At 38.5% G+C, this 18,152-nt stretch overlaps 2 protein-coding genes across 2 annotated transcripts in view; both read left to right on the forward strand.

Moving 5' to 3' along the window:
- ITGA1 (integrin subunit alpha 1) overlaps nucleotides 1-18,152 on the forward strand; it is a 162,589-nt gene that overhangs the window by 8,184 nt on the left and 136,253 nt on the right. The window lies entirely within an intron of this gene.
- On the forward strand, nucleotides 4,225-6,168 carry PELO (pelota mRNA surveillance and ribosome rescue factor). The gene is made up of 2 exons (XM_049768119.1): nucleotides 4,225-4,952; nucleotides 5,560-6,168. The coding sequence occupies exons 1-2, from the start codon at nucleotides 4,227-4,229 to the stop codon at nucleotides 5,989-5,991; spliced, it is 1,158 nt and encodes a 385-aa protein (XP_049624076.1). The 5' UTR covers nucleotides 4,225-4,226; the 3' UTR covers nucleotides 5,992-6,168.

The following is an 18,152-nucleotide window of genomic DNA, read 5'->3' on the forward strand; positions in this document are numbered from 1 at the left end:
CTGTTACACTAACTCTGTCTAATATGAATTTCTAGTTTCAAATCTGGTTTAGTCTCAGTGATTCATCACACATAGTAACTATATGTATGCTACACTGTGATGTGTTTATAGAGCTTTATGGTTTACAAAATACCCTAACTTCAAGAAAACCTCATAAACTTTGTCCAGTGAAAGCAACGGGCCAAATAAATAATCTTATCTACTATTTGGATGAAAAAAATGTTGGTTTATAGTTAGAAATCTTATCTAAGGTTGCTGGTGTCTAGCTAGAAATGACAGACTTTCAGTTCTGTTTTTTTCTATATGTTCAAACATTATTTTTAGACTTAAAAATAATTTTGGAGTTTCTGAGGGAATAGTCAGCCCCTGGTACACCCTCAGCCCTTTGAGTTAGCTCTCTGGCTCAGACTTAATCTTATAACACTAAAATGGGATACTAGAAGAAAATTCAAGTGCCAAAGTAGTAGACAAAATTATAATTAATGTAACAGGTGAGACTGTAGTATATTCTCACTTCAAAAAGTATTGCCTGTGACATAATTTTTATAAAATAATTTTAATTATTGAATTCAGTTCCCTACACTTCTTCAGTTAAAGAAATTGGTCACAAAAAGACCAATTCCAAAAGTTACAGTAAGCACAGCTGATGCTAAGATTTACAATAAAAAATAATCAATTGAAAATGCTTGGAAGTAACAATCCTGACTTGTATTTTCTTCTGAAGTGATTAATTAAAAAATGCAGTGTTATAGAAAATAAAGCAATTCTAATGTAAAGGTTTCTATTTTCAAAAAGTCAATACATAAATAAAAAGCAGAATGCAAAGCAACAGCACTAATTGGATTTTCTTGTGGTTTTCTTATACCATTATAGGGAAAATAGGATTTACTACAACATATCATATAATAGCCATAACCATAGTAGTTAATTGTTATAATAAAGTGTAATCATTTTTTCAATTAAGTTTATTAAATTAAATTCAGCTCATAATATTAACAGTACCTGAAGGACTCTATGATAATGTCAATATAGCTGTCATAATTCTCATCTAATTCAGTCCAGAGTGCCAACTGTACACTGAGGCCTTCTGTAAGGAACAGAGGGAGGACAGGTGGGTAAATCTACCCAGAGTTCAGTGAGAAATAAAAGATGCATATTCCAACTATGTCATGTGTTCTTTTAAATTTGAGTTCACATGTAAATTGGTTCTTTAAAAAAGAAGATATAACTGGATAAAGAAGTGAGAAAAAGTAGTATTGTGAAGAGAAAAAAGAGGTGAAGAGTCATTAGACGAGAAGGCTTCCAGGTTGTTTGGGGGGAAAAAAGACTGTTCCCATAGCACTATAAAGGGAAGGTGCAAGTGGGGAATAAAGCTTCAAAGGCCAGTCATAAAGATCTTGAATTTGGCTTAATTCATAGAGAATGAGAACCTCAAATAAGTCAAAATAAAGACATAATGTTTGGTCTAGACATACTAGGTTATAACATCTAATCATTCAACAATAAACTCAGATTACTAGATAAAAATGTTGTTACAGATGTTTTAGATCAAATACTAAATCTTTGCCAAAAAAAAAAAAAGGTTTAGTATGATTAGTCACTGAAAAACACTATATTTAAAAAGAGAGCCTAGAACGTGATTTTTTTTTTGTTTTTGTTTTTGGCTTTGGGGACACATCTGGCTGTGTTCAGAGCTTACTGGTAGTTTTGTGCTTGGGGATCACTTTTGGTGGTGCTAGAGAGACTGGCCAGGATGCAACTGTCTTCTACCACTTGCAAGACAAACAACTTATCTAAGCATATATTAAACAAACACAAAGTCAGTTAAGTTTGGTAAAGGTTTTAAATATAGAAATGCATGTACAGTCCCAAAAGTAGAATATTCTATTTTTTCTCAAATATTTTAATGGTAGTAGAGGTTGAGCAGAAGGGAAACTATGTTCAAAAGAAAAAATGTAAACAATTTTTGAATCTACTGAAAGTACAATGAATATCTGGTGCCATTTTATCTTTTAGTTTAGTTACTTTGATTCTTTAATGGGTTATTTTGGACTGGTTTTCGAACTTCAATTGGTATTACAGGTGACAGTTAAGGAGGAAGTGCTAGTAAATGGCAGCATGGATATAATTTGTGGTTGTCAAGATAGTTTCTAACATGTATGTATTAAGTGGAACTGAATTTGAATGATGTATCTATGACAAGCTAAATGTATTTCCTAGAGTTCTTATAATTCCTTTTCTTAATCCTTAAAATAGAACAATTAATATTTAACTTACAGGTGAAAATTAGAAAAATTCTAGCAAGCGTTTGTACATCAATCAGTATAACAAAAATTTGGCACACTTTGGAAAGAATTTAAGGAGAATAAGTATCTCAAAGTATCTCCTCACATTACCTAATCCTTTCCCTTTCTCTCAAAGATAAATTTTTAATCTTTTATTTTTGCCAGGTTATGCTCAGGGCTTACTTCTGCACACCAAGAGACTCTTGGAGAGGCTCTGGGAACTATAGCAGTGCTTCAGTTGTGTGCAAGGCAAGGGCCTTACCAGCTGCCCTCTCTGTGGCCCAGGAATTTAAAAACTATTTTTAAAAGATACGATCATCTATGGATGATCTCCCCACGCCTTCAGTAAAAAGTTGCGAGAATTTCTTAAACGTTGAAGAATAAGGACCATTTGAATCAGGCACTCTGAGTTCTCCAGTGAGGGAAGGTGGGAAAAGTAGAGGGGAAAAAAAAGATGAAGAAAACAGAAAAAAACAGGTTTTGGGAGAGGCCCCCAAATCAATAACTGTTCTAATTTGCACCAAAGCTTTACAAGGCATCTTTGTGTCCTCCCTAACAATCAGTGAAGAGAAATGACTGGAACTTGAGTATCAAGACTGGTGGCAGAGATAGTCTCTCCGGTTCAGGCCAGTCTCACCTATCTTTCAGTGCCATACAGTGAGTCCCTATCAGTATCATACAGTGAAAAGGGGAAGGAAAGGAAGGTTTGCATGTAAGATTCTAATCTCTACCCATTAATTAAAAAAAAAAAAAAAAAGCTTTGCTGAGCTTTTTCTATATTTCTCCAACACCCAAGCCAAAAAAAAAAAGTTTTGAAAAGTACTTTACATTGACTTAAATTTAAATTTAAATAAAATCAATATTCAATTGGGGTCAACAAAGCAAATCAGTCCCCCTCTTGCCATTTCCAAATGTTCAGTTTTGAAGGCGAATTATTGCCACCCAACTCCCACTTTACACTTTCCAGGCTGCTGAGCAGACCATCAACGCTGGACCACTAGTGAGTCTTGGGGCTTTAGGCCTGGCAACAACTGAACGATCACCACCCCAAGGGTAAATCCCACAGAGAGTGTGCTCTTTGTGAAGAGTGTTCTAACATTATAGTTGGCTCAATCAGATCTAGCAGACCCAGCGATTCAGCAAAGAAGACAACAGGACCAGTTGCTTAGAGCCTTTGCAAGATCTCCCAATAAACTTTTAAAACCTAGAAAAACACCTTCTGGACAGACTAGACCCGTAGGCTATCTGCTTTAGAAGAGTAGTTAGGATGTCATCAAAAGCGAACCTAGCTTAGGTCCTTTGGAGTCTTAGTCTTTGGAACTTTCAAACTTTGTTCAACTTTTAAAATAGAATTACGCCGAAGGGGTGGCGTGTAAAATATCAGTTGCGCGCCGCTGAAAGATGAAGCGACTTGATCTCGCTTCCAGGAAGAAAACTTGAAACACGCAAGTTCACTACCGAGATAAGAGATCCCCAGTAGGGAAGCCAAGCAAGACCAATTCTTTGGTTTCAAGACCTGAAAAATACCTCCACGCTGGAGCGTCTGCGCACGCGCAACCTGCACCCTGGCCCCTCCCCTCTGGAAACGTCAAACGCGCGCCAGGAAGGAGGCGGGGCACGGGCTGCGCCGCGCATGCGCTCTGGCCACCTCAGCCACTCCGTTTCCCCTAGGGCGGCCGGAGCAGGATTGAAGGACCTGGTTGGTTTGCTGCGGGTTCTCTCGCTCGGCCTGGCGCGGTCCGCGGCGCGGGGACTCCTAAGAAAAGGAGCGCTGAAGTAAGTGCTCCTTCCGGGCGCGCAGAATCGGCCCTGGGCCTTTCCCCAAATCTCGCTAGGTCCGCGCCTCCCTCTGGGACCCCGCCTCCTGTCTGTGTAGCCTGCGCCCCTCTCCGGCCCGCGCGCCCCTGGCCCGGTTCCTGGGGTCCCGGCGCCTCCGCGATCATGAAGCTCCTGAGGAAGGACATCGAGAAGGACAACGCGGGCCAGGTGACGCTGGTGCCCGAGGAGCCGGAGGACATGTGGCACACGTACAACCTGGTGCAGGTGGGCGACAGCCTGCGCGCCTCCACCATCCGCAAGGTGCAGACCGAGTCGTCCACGGGCAGCGTGGGGAGCAACCGGGTGCGCACGACGCTCACGCTGTGCGTGGAGGCCATCGACTTCGACTCGCAGGCCTGCCAGCTGCGCGTCAAGGGCACCAACATCCAGGAGAACGAGTACGTCAAGATGGGGGCCTACCACACCATCGAGCTGGAGCCCAACCGGCAGTTCACGCTGGCCAAGAAGCAGTGGGACAGCGTGGTGCTGGAGCGCATCGAGCAGGCCTGCGACCCGGCCTGGAGCGCCGACGTGGCCGCCGTGGTGATGCAGGAAGGCTTGGCGCACATCTGCCTCGTCACGCCCAGCATGACCCTCACGCGGGCCAAGGTGGAGGTGAACATCCCCAGGAAGCGCAGAGGCAACTGCTCGCAGCATGATCGCGCCCTGGAGCGCTTCTACGAGCAGGTGGTGCAGGCCATCCAGCGCCACGTCCACTTCGACGTGGTCAAGTGCGTCCTGGTGGCCAGCCCCGGTTTCGTGCGCGAGCAGTTCTGCGACTACATGTTCCAGCAGGCTGTGAAGACGGACAACAAGGTGCTGCTGGAAAACCGCTCCAAGTTCCTGCAGGTAAAACCGTCTCACCTATGTGGGGTCATCCAGAAAAGGCGCCCTAGAGGGATGGGGAGGAAGGAAGTCACCTGTCCTGGTTTTGAACACTCGGAAAGCATGAAGTGAGAAAGGAGAGGCTTTGCTTTCTATATGTAAATATATATTGTTTATATGACTTATCTATAGAATGACTTATATATGATATATAATATAAGATATATATAATATAAAAGGGGATTCTAAGATTTAAAAATAAGAATAGAACTGGTACGGGGCCAGAGAGATAACATGAAGGTAAGGCGTTTGCCTTGCATGCAGAAGGATGGTGGTTTGAATCCCGGCATCCCATATGGTCCCTGTGCCTGCCAGGAGCGATTTCTGAGCATAGAGCCAGGAGTAACCCCTGAGCGCTGCCGGGTGTGACCCAAAAACAAACAAACAAAAACAAAACAAAAAGAATAGAACTGGTAAATAAATACCTGGCCATTGGAATAGTGAAAATCTGGCCCCTATCCCTAAACATACAGCCTTTGTAATGCTTTTTTGGCTTTAGGCCATTGTGGGCAGATTACTGGGTTTGCTAAGCAGTTTCCTGTGCCTCTAATTTTGAAAATCCTGGTTCTAGGTACACGCCTCTTCTGGACACAAGTACTCCCTGAAAGAGGTCCTTTGTGACCCCACCGTTGCCAGCCGCCTGTCTGACACCAAAGCTGCTGGGGAAGTCAAGGCCCTGGATGACTTTTATAAAATGCTACAACATGAACCCGACCGTGCCTTCTATGGACTCAAGCAGGTGGAGAAAGCCAATGAGGCCTTGGCCATCGACACTCTGCTCATCAGTGATGAGCTCTTCCGGCACCAGGACGTGGCCACCCGGAGTAGGTATTTGCGGCTGGTGGACAGCGTGAAGGAGAACGCGGGCACTGTTCGGATATTCTCTAGCCTTCATGTGTCTGGGGAACAGCTTAGCCAGTTGACTGGAGTAGCTGCCATACTCCGCTTCCCTGTCCCTGAACTCTCCGACCAAGAGGATGACTCTAGTTCTGAAGATGATTAACAATTGGAACTCGATCTAGACAAAACTGGTGTCTATTACAGCACATTGTCCCTGCAACAGAAACCCATGAGACTGGTACAGGGATTTCTCACGTTTTGGTCACACTTGAGTACTCTATGGATGGCAGGATATGTGTTCAAACTAAACAATAAACGAAAAGGAAATAATGCCTGTGCACTACCGACTTCATCAGTTGATATTCTTTGTTAACTTATGAGTTATGTGCAGTACATAGAAACAGATTTTCTGCATTACTGGGCCTAAACATTTTTGAGACTAAATCAAATAATCATTTCTCAATCCCATACCTCACTGTGTGCCTTGACACATTTTCTTTCAGAGAAACTTTGTACTATCTCCTTATCCCCACTTTGGGTCCATGACTTAACTTTGCATGGTGTTCTTACATTATTCAGATGTGCCTTTTCCATTAGCATGTTTCATTTAAAAACTTTTAATTTGTATTTCAGATTATATTTAGTTGATTTCTAGTGAAGATGTTTAAATGCTTTTTAAGAGTTTTTTTTAAACCAATTATGCAAAAAAAGTAAAGCTTTAGTTAGGATTAATGTTATTTGCTTCAGAGCATTGCTTGTAGTATTTCTCAATCTTGTTATATTTATAATGGTCCCTTTTTTACCTTGTTTTCTTTCTATGCCCTAATTATTATTAGTCACCCCTGATGGACTCTTGAGTCTCTCCTTATGCCCCTCATTTATATAATTTTCACCTGTGGCTTCCCTGTGGCATATCTTGCCCTACCCCCAGTTGAGATACACTGTTTTAGAAGACCATATTCTAGTATTTTTGGATCCTGAAGCTTTGTTCTGCTAATGATTCACAAAACAGGCTATATAAGACATCTTTTTAAAATGAAGCTACTGAGGTCTGTGATTAACTTGAAACGTAACTAATGAATGGCCAGGATGGAAATACTCTCTGATCTGGAGTCCAGTTCTTTCCACTGACATATGTTTACTTTTTTGTCTTGTCATGGTAAGGCAGTGCTATGGTATATGTATACATATTATATGTTTATATGTATATATATGTATGTGTACATATATATGGACCTTCACCATTTGGACTTTGTTCACACTATTTTAGAGATGAGAAAGCTTACAGATAGTATTTGAATAAATCTCTTAACATATTACGATGTGGCAGTAGAGTTTATAATAGTATTTTAAATTTTTTGATGTACATTTCTGAGGAAGGAGTCTTAAATTGCATCTTCATCTTAATAGACACTTCAGCTTAGCAAAACAAGACTATAAAAAGTGATTGTTTTGGGTTATTGTAGATGTAAAACTTGTTTATATTTTTCTGTGTCTGTGGACCTTTATCCTATGTAAAGAATGTCATCAGGATGATTTTATTTTTTTGAGCTTTTAAAAATCTAAGAATAGACATGTCTATGTTCTTTAATATTTATAATCTTACTTCATTTACTTCACATTTAAACATAATACACATAGCCATTTCATATGTTAACTTTAAAAATTTAATTTTAAAATAACTTTAAAATTTTGAAATTTTATAGATACTTTGGTGTTATATACATAAAACCATTTAAGATTTTCAACTTTAGAATGATTCCTAAGGGATCCTATCTCCAAAAGTTTGAGGCATCAGTTACTCTCAATCTTTATAGTACTGATTTTAGCATTATAGACTGTTAATCATAGCTGAAATTTACAAATTAAAAAAATCGTAATTCTAACCAAGAAAAATAAAATCTAATTAGTATATGTTAATCCATAAACATCCAAGTATAGCTGCACATTAACCTGACCTAGGGAGATTTAAAACAATGCTCAGACTTGACCCAGGGATAAATAACCTGTAGAACAAGGCTTTTTTAGTAGTACAAGTTTTTGTTATTTTCTTTGGGCGATGTTTGTTTTGGGGTCACATCAAGAAGACTCGGGGCTTGCTCCTGGCTCTGCATTCAGGAATCATTCCTCCTTGGTTATAGAGATCATCTGGTGCTGAGGATTGAACCCAAATCAACTGCATGCTAGGGAAAAGACCTAAGAAATATAAGGTATTTGTTAAAGCTTCCAGATCATCCTATAGGATACTTAGGGTAGATAATGATGGCTGCAAACCACTGATTGAGATCTTGCTATTCAAAAGTGTGATCCTTGGACCAGTAGCATCCTCTGGAGCTTATTAAAAACTAGAATTCATAGCTCTCTCGTAGGGGGCACTTAGTCAAAACCTTTATTTAAATGACATCACCAGTTGTGTGCCTAATCTGTAAACTGATAAACTCGGACAGTAGTTTATATTCCATGTTTTAATGAATCTCTAGCTAAGAGACTGCCATAGAGAAAAGAATTTATGATCTAAGCTCTTTTAAGAGAGTTAAATGGGCCAATATTTAATTTAGCTATTGATGAAACATCTCTAGCTGAAGGGCTGTTCTATATCTAAGAGTACCTAAAACAAAATATCTTTCTTTTAATGTTTTCTGTTTCTAAAGAGAAAAAAAATTTTCTGTTTTTAAAAAGTTGTATTTTATACCATATTAAGAATATAACTAGGGGGCCGGGCGGTGGCGCTAAAGGTAAGGTGCCTGCCTTGCCTGCGCTAGCCTTGGATGGACCGCGGTTCAATCCCCCGGTGTCCCATATGGTCCCCCAAGCCAGGAGCAACTTCTGAGCACATAGCCAGGAGTAACCCCTGAGCGTTACCGGGTGTGGCCCAAAAACAAAAAACAAAAAACAAACAAAAAAAAGAATATAACTAGATGTATACATGGAAGAACCAAAGTAATGTTAGGATCATATAAAGAAGTTGTACTATTTTTAGTATTTTAAAAACTAAAATGAAAGTTTTTAAAAATAATTTAATTCAGTTCCAATCATTATTCATCAAAAAGGAATGAGTGCCTATATGGTAGCAAACATAAAACTATCAGTGAGTAACACACTTTCAAATTAATGTGCTGTAAATTTTCATTTACCATCAGGTGCTTTTTGTAAAGAGATATGCAGCCTCCCCTAGGCTCAATAAATGGTCAGTGTATAAATTGTTTATTCTAGAAATTTTGCTTATATAATTATATTTGCTATTCCAGGTTCTCCATTTATATGCTAAGTATTTCTACTAATTTCATGTTTGGATTTTGAGTCTAGATTCACTCATTACCCTCTTGTATTTGATTAGATCTTTCTCCTTTTCTGATTTATTTTATCTACTGTCATTGACTCCAGTTTTCTTTTGCAAACTCCTGTGATAATTTCTCTCAATCTCAAATTATTTATTTATTTATTTTTGCTTTTTGGGCCACACCCTGTGACGCTCAGGGGTTACTCCTGGCTATGTGCTCAGAAATCACTCCTGGCTTGGGGGACCATATGGGATGCTGGGCATCCTTTATGGTCACCCAGGAGTGTCCTGAGTGCAGAGCCTAAATTAACCACTGAGCATTGTACGCTGTTGCCCCCCAAAATGAAAAAACAATAAAAAGAAGTCAACAAACAACTAAAACGTAGAATCATAACTTGGGCTACAGATTGCTGGCCAGTGCTCAGAGATATATAAAACTAGAGATAGGTAAATATCAGAATATTTTTATTTAGATTTTCTATAGGAGCCAGTGAAATAGTACAGCCAGAGGTGCTTGCCCTGCATTCAGCCTACCACTGTTCAATCCTTGGCACCCCATATTGTCCCCAGTCTCCAAAGCACTACCAAAAGTAATTATTTTTGGTATCCCAATATTAAAACTATTCAGTCCTTTATGTTTTTTATGTTATAGAAAACAGGTATTCCTATTACAATAACATTCAGAGGATAGAATTTTATTACGGATAATGTTATGGAATGAAGAAAAGAACACAAAATGAAAGGTGATAATCCAAGTCAATTTACCATAAATGGCTCAATCTTTAGCAAGTAGTATCTAGAAATACAAGACCTTCTAACTGGATGCTATAATTATATAATTAAAATAATGTTTTGTGCCAGAGGGTGACAAAAGTGATTGAATCTCAGTCGGTTCACCTATGGCAAACACTGAATTTTCTGTAATATCACTCTGGCTCCTTTAATCAGTTTTCTTGATTCCTCAAAGCCACCAGATATTGGTGAAGTCTACTTAATCATGCCATTTTCATGCTTGAACTTCTTAGGACTCACTTTCTATGGACAAATACACAGGTTAAAATATAAAGGAGGGTTTACAATATTTAGTTCATTTACAATTATCTCCTCCTCCTCTCAAATTTGATGATCTTATTGAATCAAGGTCTAATAAGTTTTGTAAAAGTGACCCCTCACAACACTGTAACCTCCTACACTTTTTCTAGGTTTTGCTTTGTTTTGTTTTTGAGCCATACTCAGTGCTACTCAGGGGTTATTCCTTGCTCTGTACTCCTGGCAGTGATCAAGTGACCATATGATACCAAACACACAATACTGAATCATACAACTATATGCTAAACAGCAAACCAAAAATTGCCTATATATTTGCACAATACTGTTTTTCTGTTCAAACATTGTTCTAATTTTATTCTTTTTTTAATTAAATAATTTAAACACTGTGATTACAAACAATTATAGTTGAGATTCAGTCATAACAAGAACACCCCCCTTCACTCGTGCAACCTTCCCATCACCAGTGCCCCTATATCTACCCTCTCACACCTCCCCGACTGTATTCAGGACAGGCTTTCTACATTGTCACTCACTGACATTGTTATGATAGTTCTCAGCATAGTTATTTCTCTAACTGGACTCACCACTGTCTGTGGTGAGCTTCATGTCTTGAGCTGGTTTTTCCGGCCTTCAACTCTGGGAATTATTTCATTGTCCTTAATTTTTCTTAAAACCCATAGATGAGTGAGACTATTCTGTGTGTGTCTCTCCCTCTAACTAATTTCACTCAGCATAATAGATTCCATGTGCATCCATGTATAGGAAAATTTCATGACTTCATCTCTCCTGACTGCTGCATAATATTCCATTGTGTATTTGTACCATATTTTCTTTATCCATTCATCTATTGAAGGGCATCTCGGTTGTTTCCAGAGTCTGGCTATTGTAAAAAGTCCTGCAATGAATATAGGTGTGAGGAAAGGATTTTGTATTGGATTTTTGTGTTCCTAGGGTATCTCCCTAGGAGTGGTATAGCCGGATCATATGGGAATTTAATTTCCAATTTTTTTTTTGTTTTGTTTTTGTTTTTGGGCCACACCCGGTGACGCTCAGGGGTTACTCCTGGCTATGCGCTCAGAAGTCGCTCCTGGCTTGGGGGACCATATGGGACGCCGGGGGATCGAACCGCGGTCCGTCTCCTAGGCTAGCGCAGGTAAGGCAGGCACCTTACCTCGAGCGCCACCGCCCGGCCCCTAATTTCCAATTTTTTAAGGAATCTCCATATTGTTTTCCATATGGGCTGGACTAGACGACATTCCTACCAGCAGTGAATGAGAGTTCCTTTCTCCCCACAATCCCACCAGCACTGATTGTTCTTGTTTTTTGTGATGTGTGCCAGTCTCACATAATACTTTTTAAATTAAATATTTTCATCAAATTTAAAGAAATATTTAGCTATCTGTGATATTTCAAATAGCATTTTAAGATAGTTTTATTATATCAAACTAGTCTCAATATTAAAATTCAAGTTATTCTCAAAATATGTATTTTGTTAAGGAAAAAGAATCCCAATAGATTTGAGTTGTAAGATTTATTCTGAGGTGGGAGGTCCTCTGAGTTCAAGTCTAAGTTCCAGAAGTTTTATGTCTGGAATTTTTCATCAAGTCCTAGTGTAAACATTGACTAGAACTTTTTGTCTGACATTGTTGTGAAAAAATTGTTTTGTGGATATAAAACATTTTTATCTAGTGTTTCAACTATTTGATCCTGTGGTCATAATTTTTAGTTACTGTTTTGTTGTTTTTTTCCTCTCCAGTTTTATGATTGGGAGAAGCCACTTGATGTTTTGTCTTCAATGTTTTTGATGGGGTAAAAGAAAGGACAATTAAAATGTATTGGAATTACTTAGAACCACAAAATGTTAATGATATCAGGAAGCATTATCCACTTCACAATACTGATGTAAACTGAGACCCAAAGTGTGTTAGTAAGTTGCTCAATGTCCAGTTTTCCATAAGATTCACATTTTTTTTAAATCCTGAACTTAATTTCTGCTTTATGTGAGTGAGCAATTGCCCACATTTCCAGAAAAAAAATTTAATTACTTTATTTAAGCACTGTGGTTAAAAATTGTGCATGATTGAGTTTCAATCATATAGTGTACACCACCCTTCAGCAGTGCATGTTTTCTGTCACCAATGTCCTGTTTCCTTCCCACCCTCTTTCACCTCCGCACTGCCTAACTGTGGCAAACATTTTACTTCTCTTTCTCTCTTTTTTTTCTTGCTCTTTCATTTTTCCCTTTCGACAGTATAGTTTGCACTATTGTCAGTGAATATCACTTTATCTCCTTTTAGCACCCTATTTTTTGTCCAGAGAGATCAGTTCCAACTATCATTATAATAATGGTCCTTTCTCTGTACTGCTCCACTATTTGTGGCAAGCCTCCTACCATGTACTGGTCCTTCTGGCCCTCACCTCTATTATTTCTGGATATTATTACCATACTATTTTATTGTTTTTTTTTTTTTTTTGGCCCACAACTGGCGGCACTCAGGTTACTCCTGGCTCTGGCTCAGAAATCTCTCCTGGCAGGCTCGGGGAACCATATGGGATGCCAGGAATCAAACCCAGGTCTGTCCTGATTTGGCCACGTGCAAGGCAAACGCCTTACTGCTGTGCTGTCTCTATGGCTCCTATCTTTTTCGTATATCCTACAAATGAGTGAGATTATTCTATGTCTGTATCCCTCTCTGACTCATTTAATTCGGCATAATAATCTTCAAATCTATCCATGTATAAGCAAATTTCATTACTTCATTTTTATAATAGCTGCATTATATTCCACTGTGTAATTTCTTTATTGTCTTATCTGTACTTGGGCTCTTGGGTTATTTCCAGATTCCGACTACTGTAAATAGTGCCTTGACAAACATAGGAATGTGGGGGTTAATTTTTGGTTCTTAGGGTATATCCTTGGAAGTAGTATTGCTGGATCATATGGAAACTCAATTTCATATTGTTTTCCAAAAGGCTAGACCAATTTGTATTCCCACCAGCAGTGAATGAGAGTCCCTTTCTCCCTGCAAGTATCAGTTGTACTTGTACTTTGTGATATGTGCCAGTCTCTATGGTGTGAGATGAAGAGAAATACTCCCAACTAATTGCTATGAGATTCACATTCTTGTTTGAACCATTCCCTTTAGTTTCTGGGGAGATAAGACAAAAGAAACTGAAACCATTTGTTTTTGTTTGCTTTTGTTTTCTTTTTTTTTTTATTGGCAGTGCTCAGGGGTTAATCCTGATGTACCCATGTTGGAGACTGGAAGACCATGCAGGATGTCAGGAATTGGATTGCTGTGGGCTACTTGCAAGGCAAATGCCATACAGACTCTTGTAATATCTTAAGATATTACAAGACTGACTCAAAAGACCATTTTTTTGGTAAAGATTCTCAAAATTTCTTCATATATTTTTATTTTGCAGTGTTCTGGAATCTCTAAACTCTCCACATGTTAATTAAACATTTAAGCAAAAAGTCAACAAATCTAGAATGAGAAATAGATGAAAGAAATTACATCCACTATCTTCAGAAAGAAGTGAAAACGGCTTAAGTAGAATCAGACGTACAGGCAAGGGATCATGATCTTTTTATTTCATACATATTTTCCTTTTTTCTCTCATGACTACCAACAACAAAACATGTAAAACAGGAAGAAGAGCTAGTTACTTTAGAATGTCAAAGAAGGTGCCAGTGATGGGAAATGGGAGGAGGATAAGAACTTGATAAAGCAAGAGAAGCAGATGTCTGTTCTCAAAAGCGTAAAAAGAAGGACAAGCCTGGATCTGGGAACCATGCTGAGGCTGGAGAATAAGAAATCCCTGCCCTGCTATTCATCATTTTATCCTTTGTGTAAAATTTGCAAAAAGCACCTTAATTACCTAGAATTTCTCTCATAAGTATGTCACTAAAGCAAATGTCTTCCTTTAAGTATAATGTCTAAAGAATTTATAGACCTTAATGAGTTAACATTTTTATTGAGCCTTTCTGGTGATCATATTCACCTTTATTTCTGATTTCTATGCTTTCCTTAGGTCACAGGAAAACATAGTTGGAAGTGTGTATGATGTAGAATGTGGAATAAGTCACAAGAGTTTATTGTAGTAGTTTGTTTTATATTTATATTATTAGATTTCCATTTGAGACTTGGCATATATATGTTGCAGAAGGAGTTCTGTATATTCCGTAAAGAGCTGGAAAATGGTCTCAATCAAAAAAATAACTGTATGCTGGAGAGTGTACCGGAATAGGGTCTTTGCCTTAGACTTGGCCAACCTAGCTTTGATTTTCCAGCATATGTAAATATATTTTCTGGAGCATCATCAGGAGGAATGCAGAACCAGGAGTAACCACTGAGCATCACTGGGAGTGGCCCAAACACCACCCTCCAAAGAAACTAATACAATAAGATTTCAGATTTCAGACTATAAAATAATGTTTTAATTCATAAATAACAAGGTAATTCACATGTTATTTGTTATAGTTACCAAAGATCATATATAATCATTACAACTATTGCAGTTTGAATAACTAAGGGTACCAAAGAAAACATAAGTGCTGACCTGAAAGTGCCTGCTATAATGTTTTGTGACTTGGGGAAATCATTTAATTTTGAGCCTCTATTTATTAGTAGAATGAAGAAAGACATGGCTCTAGATTTCAGTCACTCTTGTCCATTGCTGATTCTTCTGGTCAGTAGCAGTAATTGCTTATTATAAAAACTCATTTATTTCTAGAAAAATAAATCTTCAGTGACTCTCAGATTTAAAAATAATCTATTTTGCACCATATTCAGAAAACTGCCAAATCTTGGTTTTGGCAGAATGCTAAAGAGAGCGGCCTGTTAGAAGGAGCAAATTCCAGAGATTAGGGTCATTTATTTGGAATGCTTTGTAAAATACATATTTTCAATGTCTTGGGGGGAGGACTTGAGAACTTGGGGTGAAGCCATTGTTTAAAACACTTTGTGTTTCCAGTAAATGTATGAAAATTTTGAGGTTTACAAATATTTTTAATTTTTTGCTATATTCCAATGGCATGCCAAGTGGCATAGTTCTGTCACTTTTCTGTCTATTTCTTCTTCTATCAATTTTATCTTGTTGTTCCAAAGAACTGGGCTCTGCAAAAACACAGGTATTTATTTTCCTTGGAATGTTCTTTCATTTTGGCTGGTAGTTCTCGGAACAGACAGCATATTAGAGTCAACTAGGGAACTTTAAAAGGATCACAGGCATGTGTGAATGTGAAAATCTCCAGGTGTTTCTTATCAACAGCCGGATAAAAACCATGGTGCTTCATCTTTAAGTAGAACAGATGTATGGTTTTTCAAAAGATGGGAAATAGGAAATATTATGAAATTGAAAGTGAATTAGTGGACACTGCCGAAATTTCAGGGAATTTTTTTAATTTTACTGAGACCATTGTGAATTACAAGTCCTTCATAGTTGGATTTTAGGCATACGATGACAGTGAAGTAGAGCCATTCCCACCACCAGTGTTGACCCTCCTCTACCAAAGTCCCAGTGTGCATCCCATACCTCCATACTTAGACTCTTGGCCTACCATTGTAACAGGTCCATTTTAAGTTTAGATTGTTTATTTGGGGTCTCTTCATACTATTGTCATTGACTTTGGCTTAGGTATTGAGTTCTGACCTTGTATTTTTTTAACCAATACACCTGAGATCACTTGGCCCTTGGGCCCATATTGTTTTTTTTTTTTTTTTCTTTTGTCAATGTGTAGAAATACTTAGAAATATGAAGTACAACAAAGTAATCATGTCCCAAGATTCTATGAAAAAGGCAGGAGCACTATACAGGGGTCCTCAAACTTTTTAAACACGGGGCCAGTTCACTGTCCTTCAGACTGTTGGAGGGTCAGATTATAGTAAAAACAAAAATTATGAACAAATTTCTATGCACACTGCATATATCTTATTTAGAAGTGAAGAAACAAAATGGGAATAAATACAGTATGTGGCCCGCGGGCCATAGTTTGAGGACCATTGATCTAGAAGATACAAATAAAAATTTTTGAAGGGGGGGTGGTAGGTTTATTTATGTATTTATTTTTATTAATTTTTTTATTTAAGCACCGTGATTATAAACATGATTATAGTTGGGATTAAGACACAAACAGAACACCCCCCTTCACCAGTGAAACATTCCCACTCCTAACGCCCCCCTCCATCCTTCCCATCCCCTGCCTGTATTTGAGACAGGCATCCTACTACAGTTATTTTTCTTCAATTCAGTAAGCTGTATTTTTTTTTCTTTCTTAAAGGATAAGTGTTAAAAAAAAAAAAAGTACAGCAGTAAAGGTGTGAAAGTGGCAATCGCTGTTGTTTGCATAGGCCCAGCAAAATATGGAGAAAATGGGGGAAAAAATCATTGGCCTGATTACAAAACGGCCTCACCCCAGAAGTTTATTGGTATAAGACTGACTCTGGGCTTCAGGCATAGTGTGTCCAACCCCTGAGTCATTCTACATGGTCCCAGTGAAACTTTTTTGCACTTTAGCTGTTGTTGGTGTCAGGTTCCTGTATTTCCTGTATTTTGGATTCTGTTCATTTCCTTCATCGAAGTCAGGCTGATGTGGAGCATCCTCTAGTTTCACCTCACCATTAGATGCGGAGAGACCTGCCCTGCAAGCAGGTTGTTGCTAAGTTGTCTGGGTGTTGAGAGTACTGTTTGCAGTAAGTCAATGCCAGAGCAGTGGTATGGTCTTCCCTAGTAGAGGTTTGTGTCCTGGTAATGTTATAGACCATTGTGGTTGTTTCCATAGATGGTATCCATTGTTCAGGGGTGTATGGGCAATACCCATTCTTCTGAGGCCTAAGCCAAATTATTATGCCAATGTTTAGGGTATAAGGTGTAATTGCACTACAAAATTTGTGCTTCCATCTCTATTAGATAAGAACTTGTTTGTATATGTAATATTTTCCCATTTTAATGTGCCTATGCAAAAGAGAAATAATGCCACAAGGTATTGTTGGTGCATCCGGGGGCTGAGGGAACAAGTCCAACATTCCCCGTAATTTGGTTCTAACATGAATTCTATACAGAAATACTCTTCTACCAGAATTGCTTATTGAACAGATCTCAGGGGGGAAAAGCAAACAAACAAACAAACAAAACAGTGGGCAAAACTGTTAGTATAAAAGAGGATATTAAAAGAGTTATAGATGTTAAGGGAATACATCTAAGATATACAAAGGGGATACACATGTCCCTTTTATGTTTTAGAAAATGTCAGGGGACGAGGGTACAATGATCAGGGGTTCCACATGCTTGGTTGTGGAACTGGAACTTCGGTGTTTGGCAGGGATCCCACTTCTGGTTGTGGTGTTGATATGTATTCTCACCAGGAATCAAATTCATTTATATAGTTGTGGGGCTCATGTGCATTCTGGATGAGTGCTTATTGGGGGTCACTGTAGTTGGTGTTCACATGCATATTCTCTAAAGTTGTACTCCTGATTACAGTGCTGACACATCTTTAGTTCTACTCACTGGGGCTTGAATACTTTTAGCTGTGGTTGCTCTAAAGTTCACACACTCAAAGATTGTGTGGGAAGTTCCAGAGAATGGTGGCTTTGACCACATTTTATGAATGTAAGTGGTACCTGGAATTGAACTCATGGCCACGTCATGTTCACAAGGCAAACTCTTTTGCTATTTGGTGATCCCTTGAGCCCTAAAATTGTTTTTAATTGATATCATTGACACTTTTTTATGGTAATGCTTGATCCAAAGAAAATACTTAAAGTATTTTACCCTATCCTATCACAAATCTAGCATTTATCTTCTTGTATCATAATTAGGATTGCTTTACCTACAAGTGAGTGAAAACTTACTTAAAGTAGCTTAAATAGGATCAGGACTCTATCAGGATTTCTAAGTGAAAAGTTGAAGAGAGCAGATATATCAGCAGGAGTTGTGAGGTTGTAGAATGGTTCCTACTCCTGATTCCTGGCATAAAGCTCCTGAAGCAC

The sequence above is a fragment of the Suncus etruscus genome, chromosome 2 (assembly GCF_024139225.1).
Source record: "Suncus etruscus isolate mSunEtr1 chromosome 2, mSunEtr1.pri.cur, whole genome shotgun sequence".
Taxonomy (NCBI): Eukaryota; Metazoa; Chordata; class Mammalia; order Eulipotyphla; family Soricidae; genus Suncus; species Suncus etruscus.

Bases quoted from the DNA above. Each gene is read 5' to 3' on its own strand.
- PELO (XM_049768119.1), top strand. From the start codon at position 4,227: ATGAAGCTCCTGAGGAAGGACATCGAGAAGGACAACGCGGGCCAGGTG. The intron at 4,953-5,559 runs GTAAAACCGTCT...TCCTGGTTCTAG, and splicing joins ACCGCTCCAAGTTCCTGCAG to GTACACGCCTCTTCTGGACA.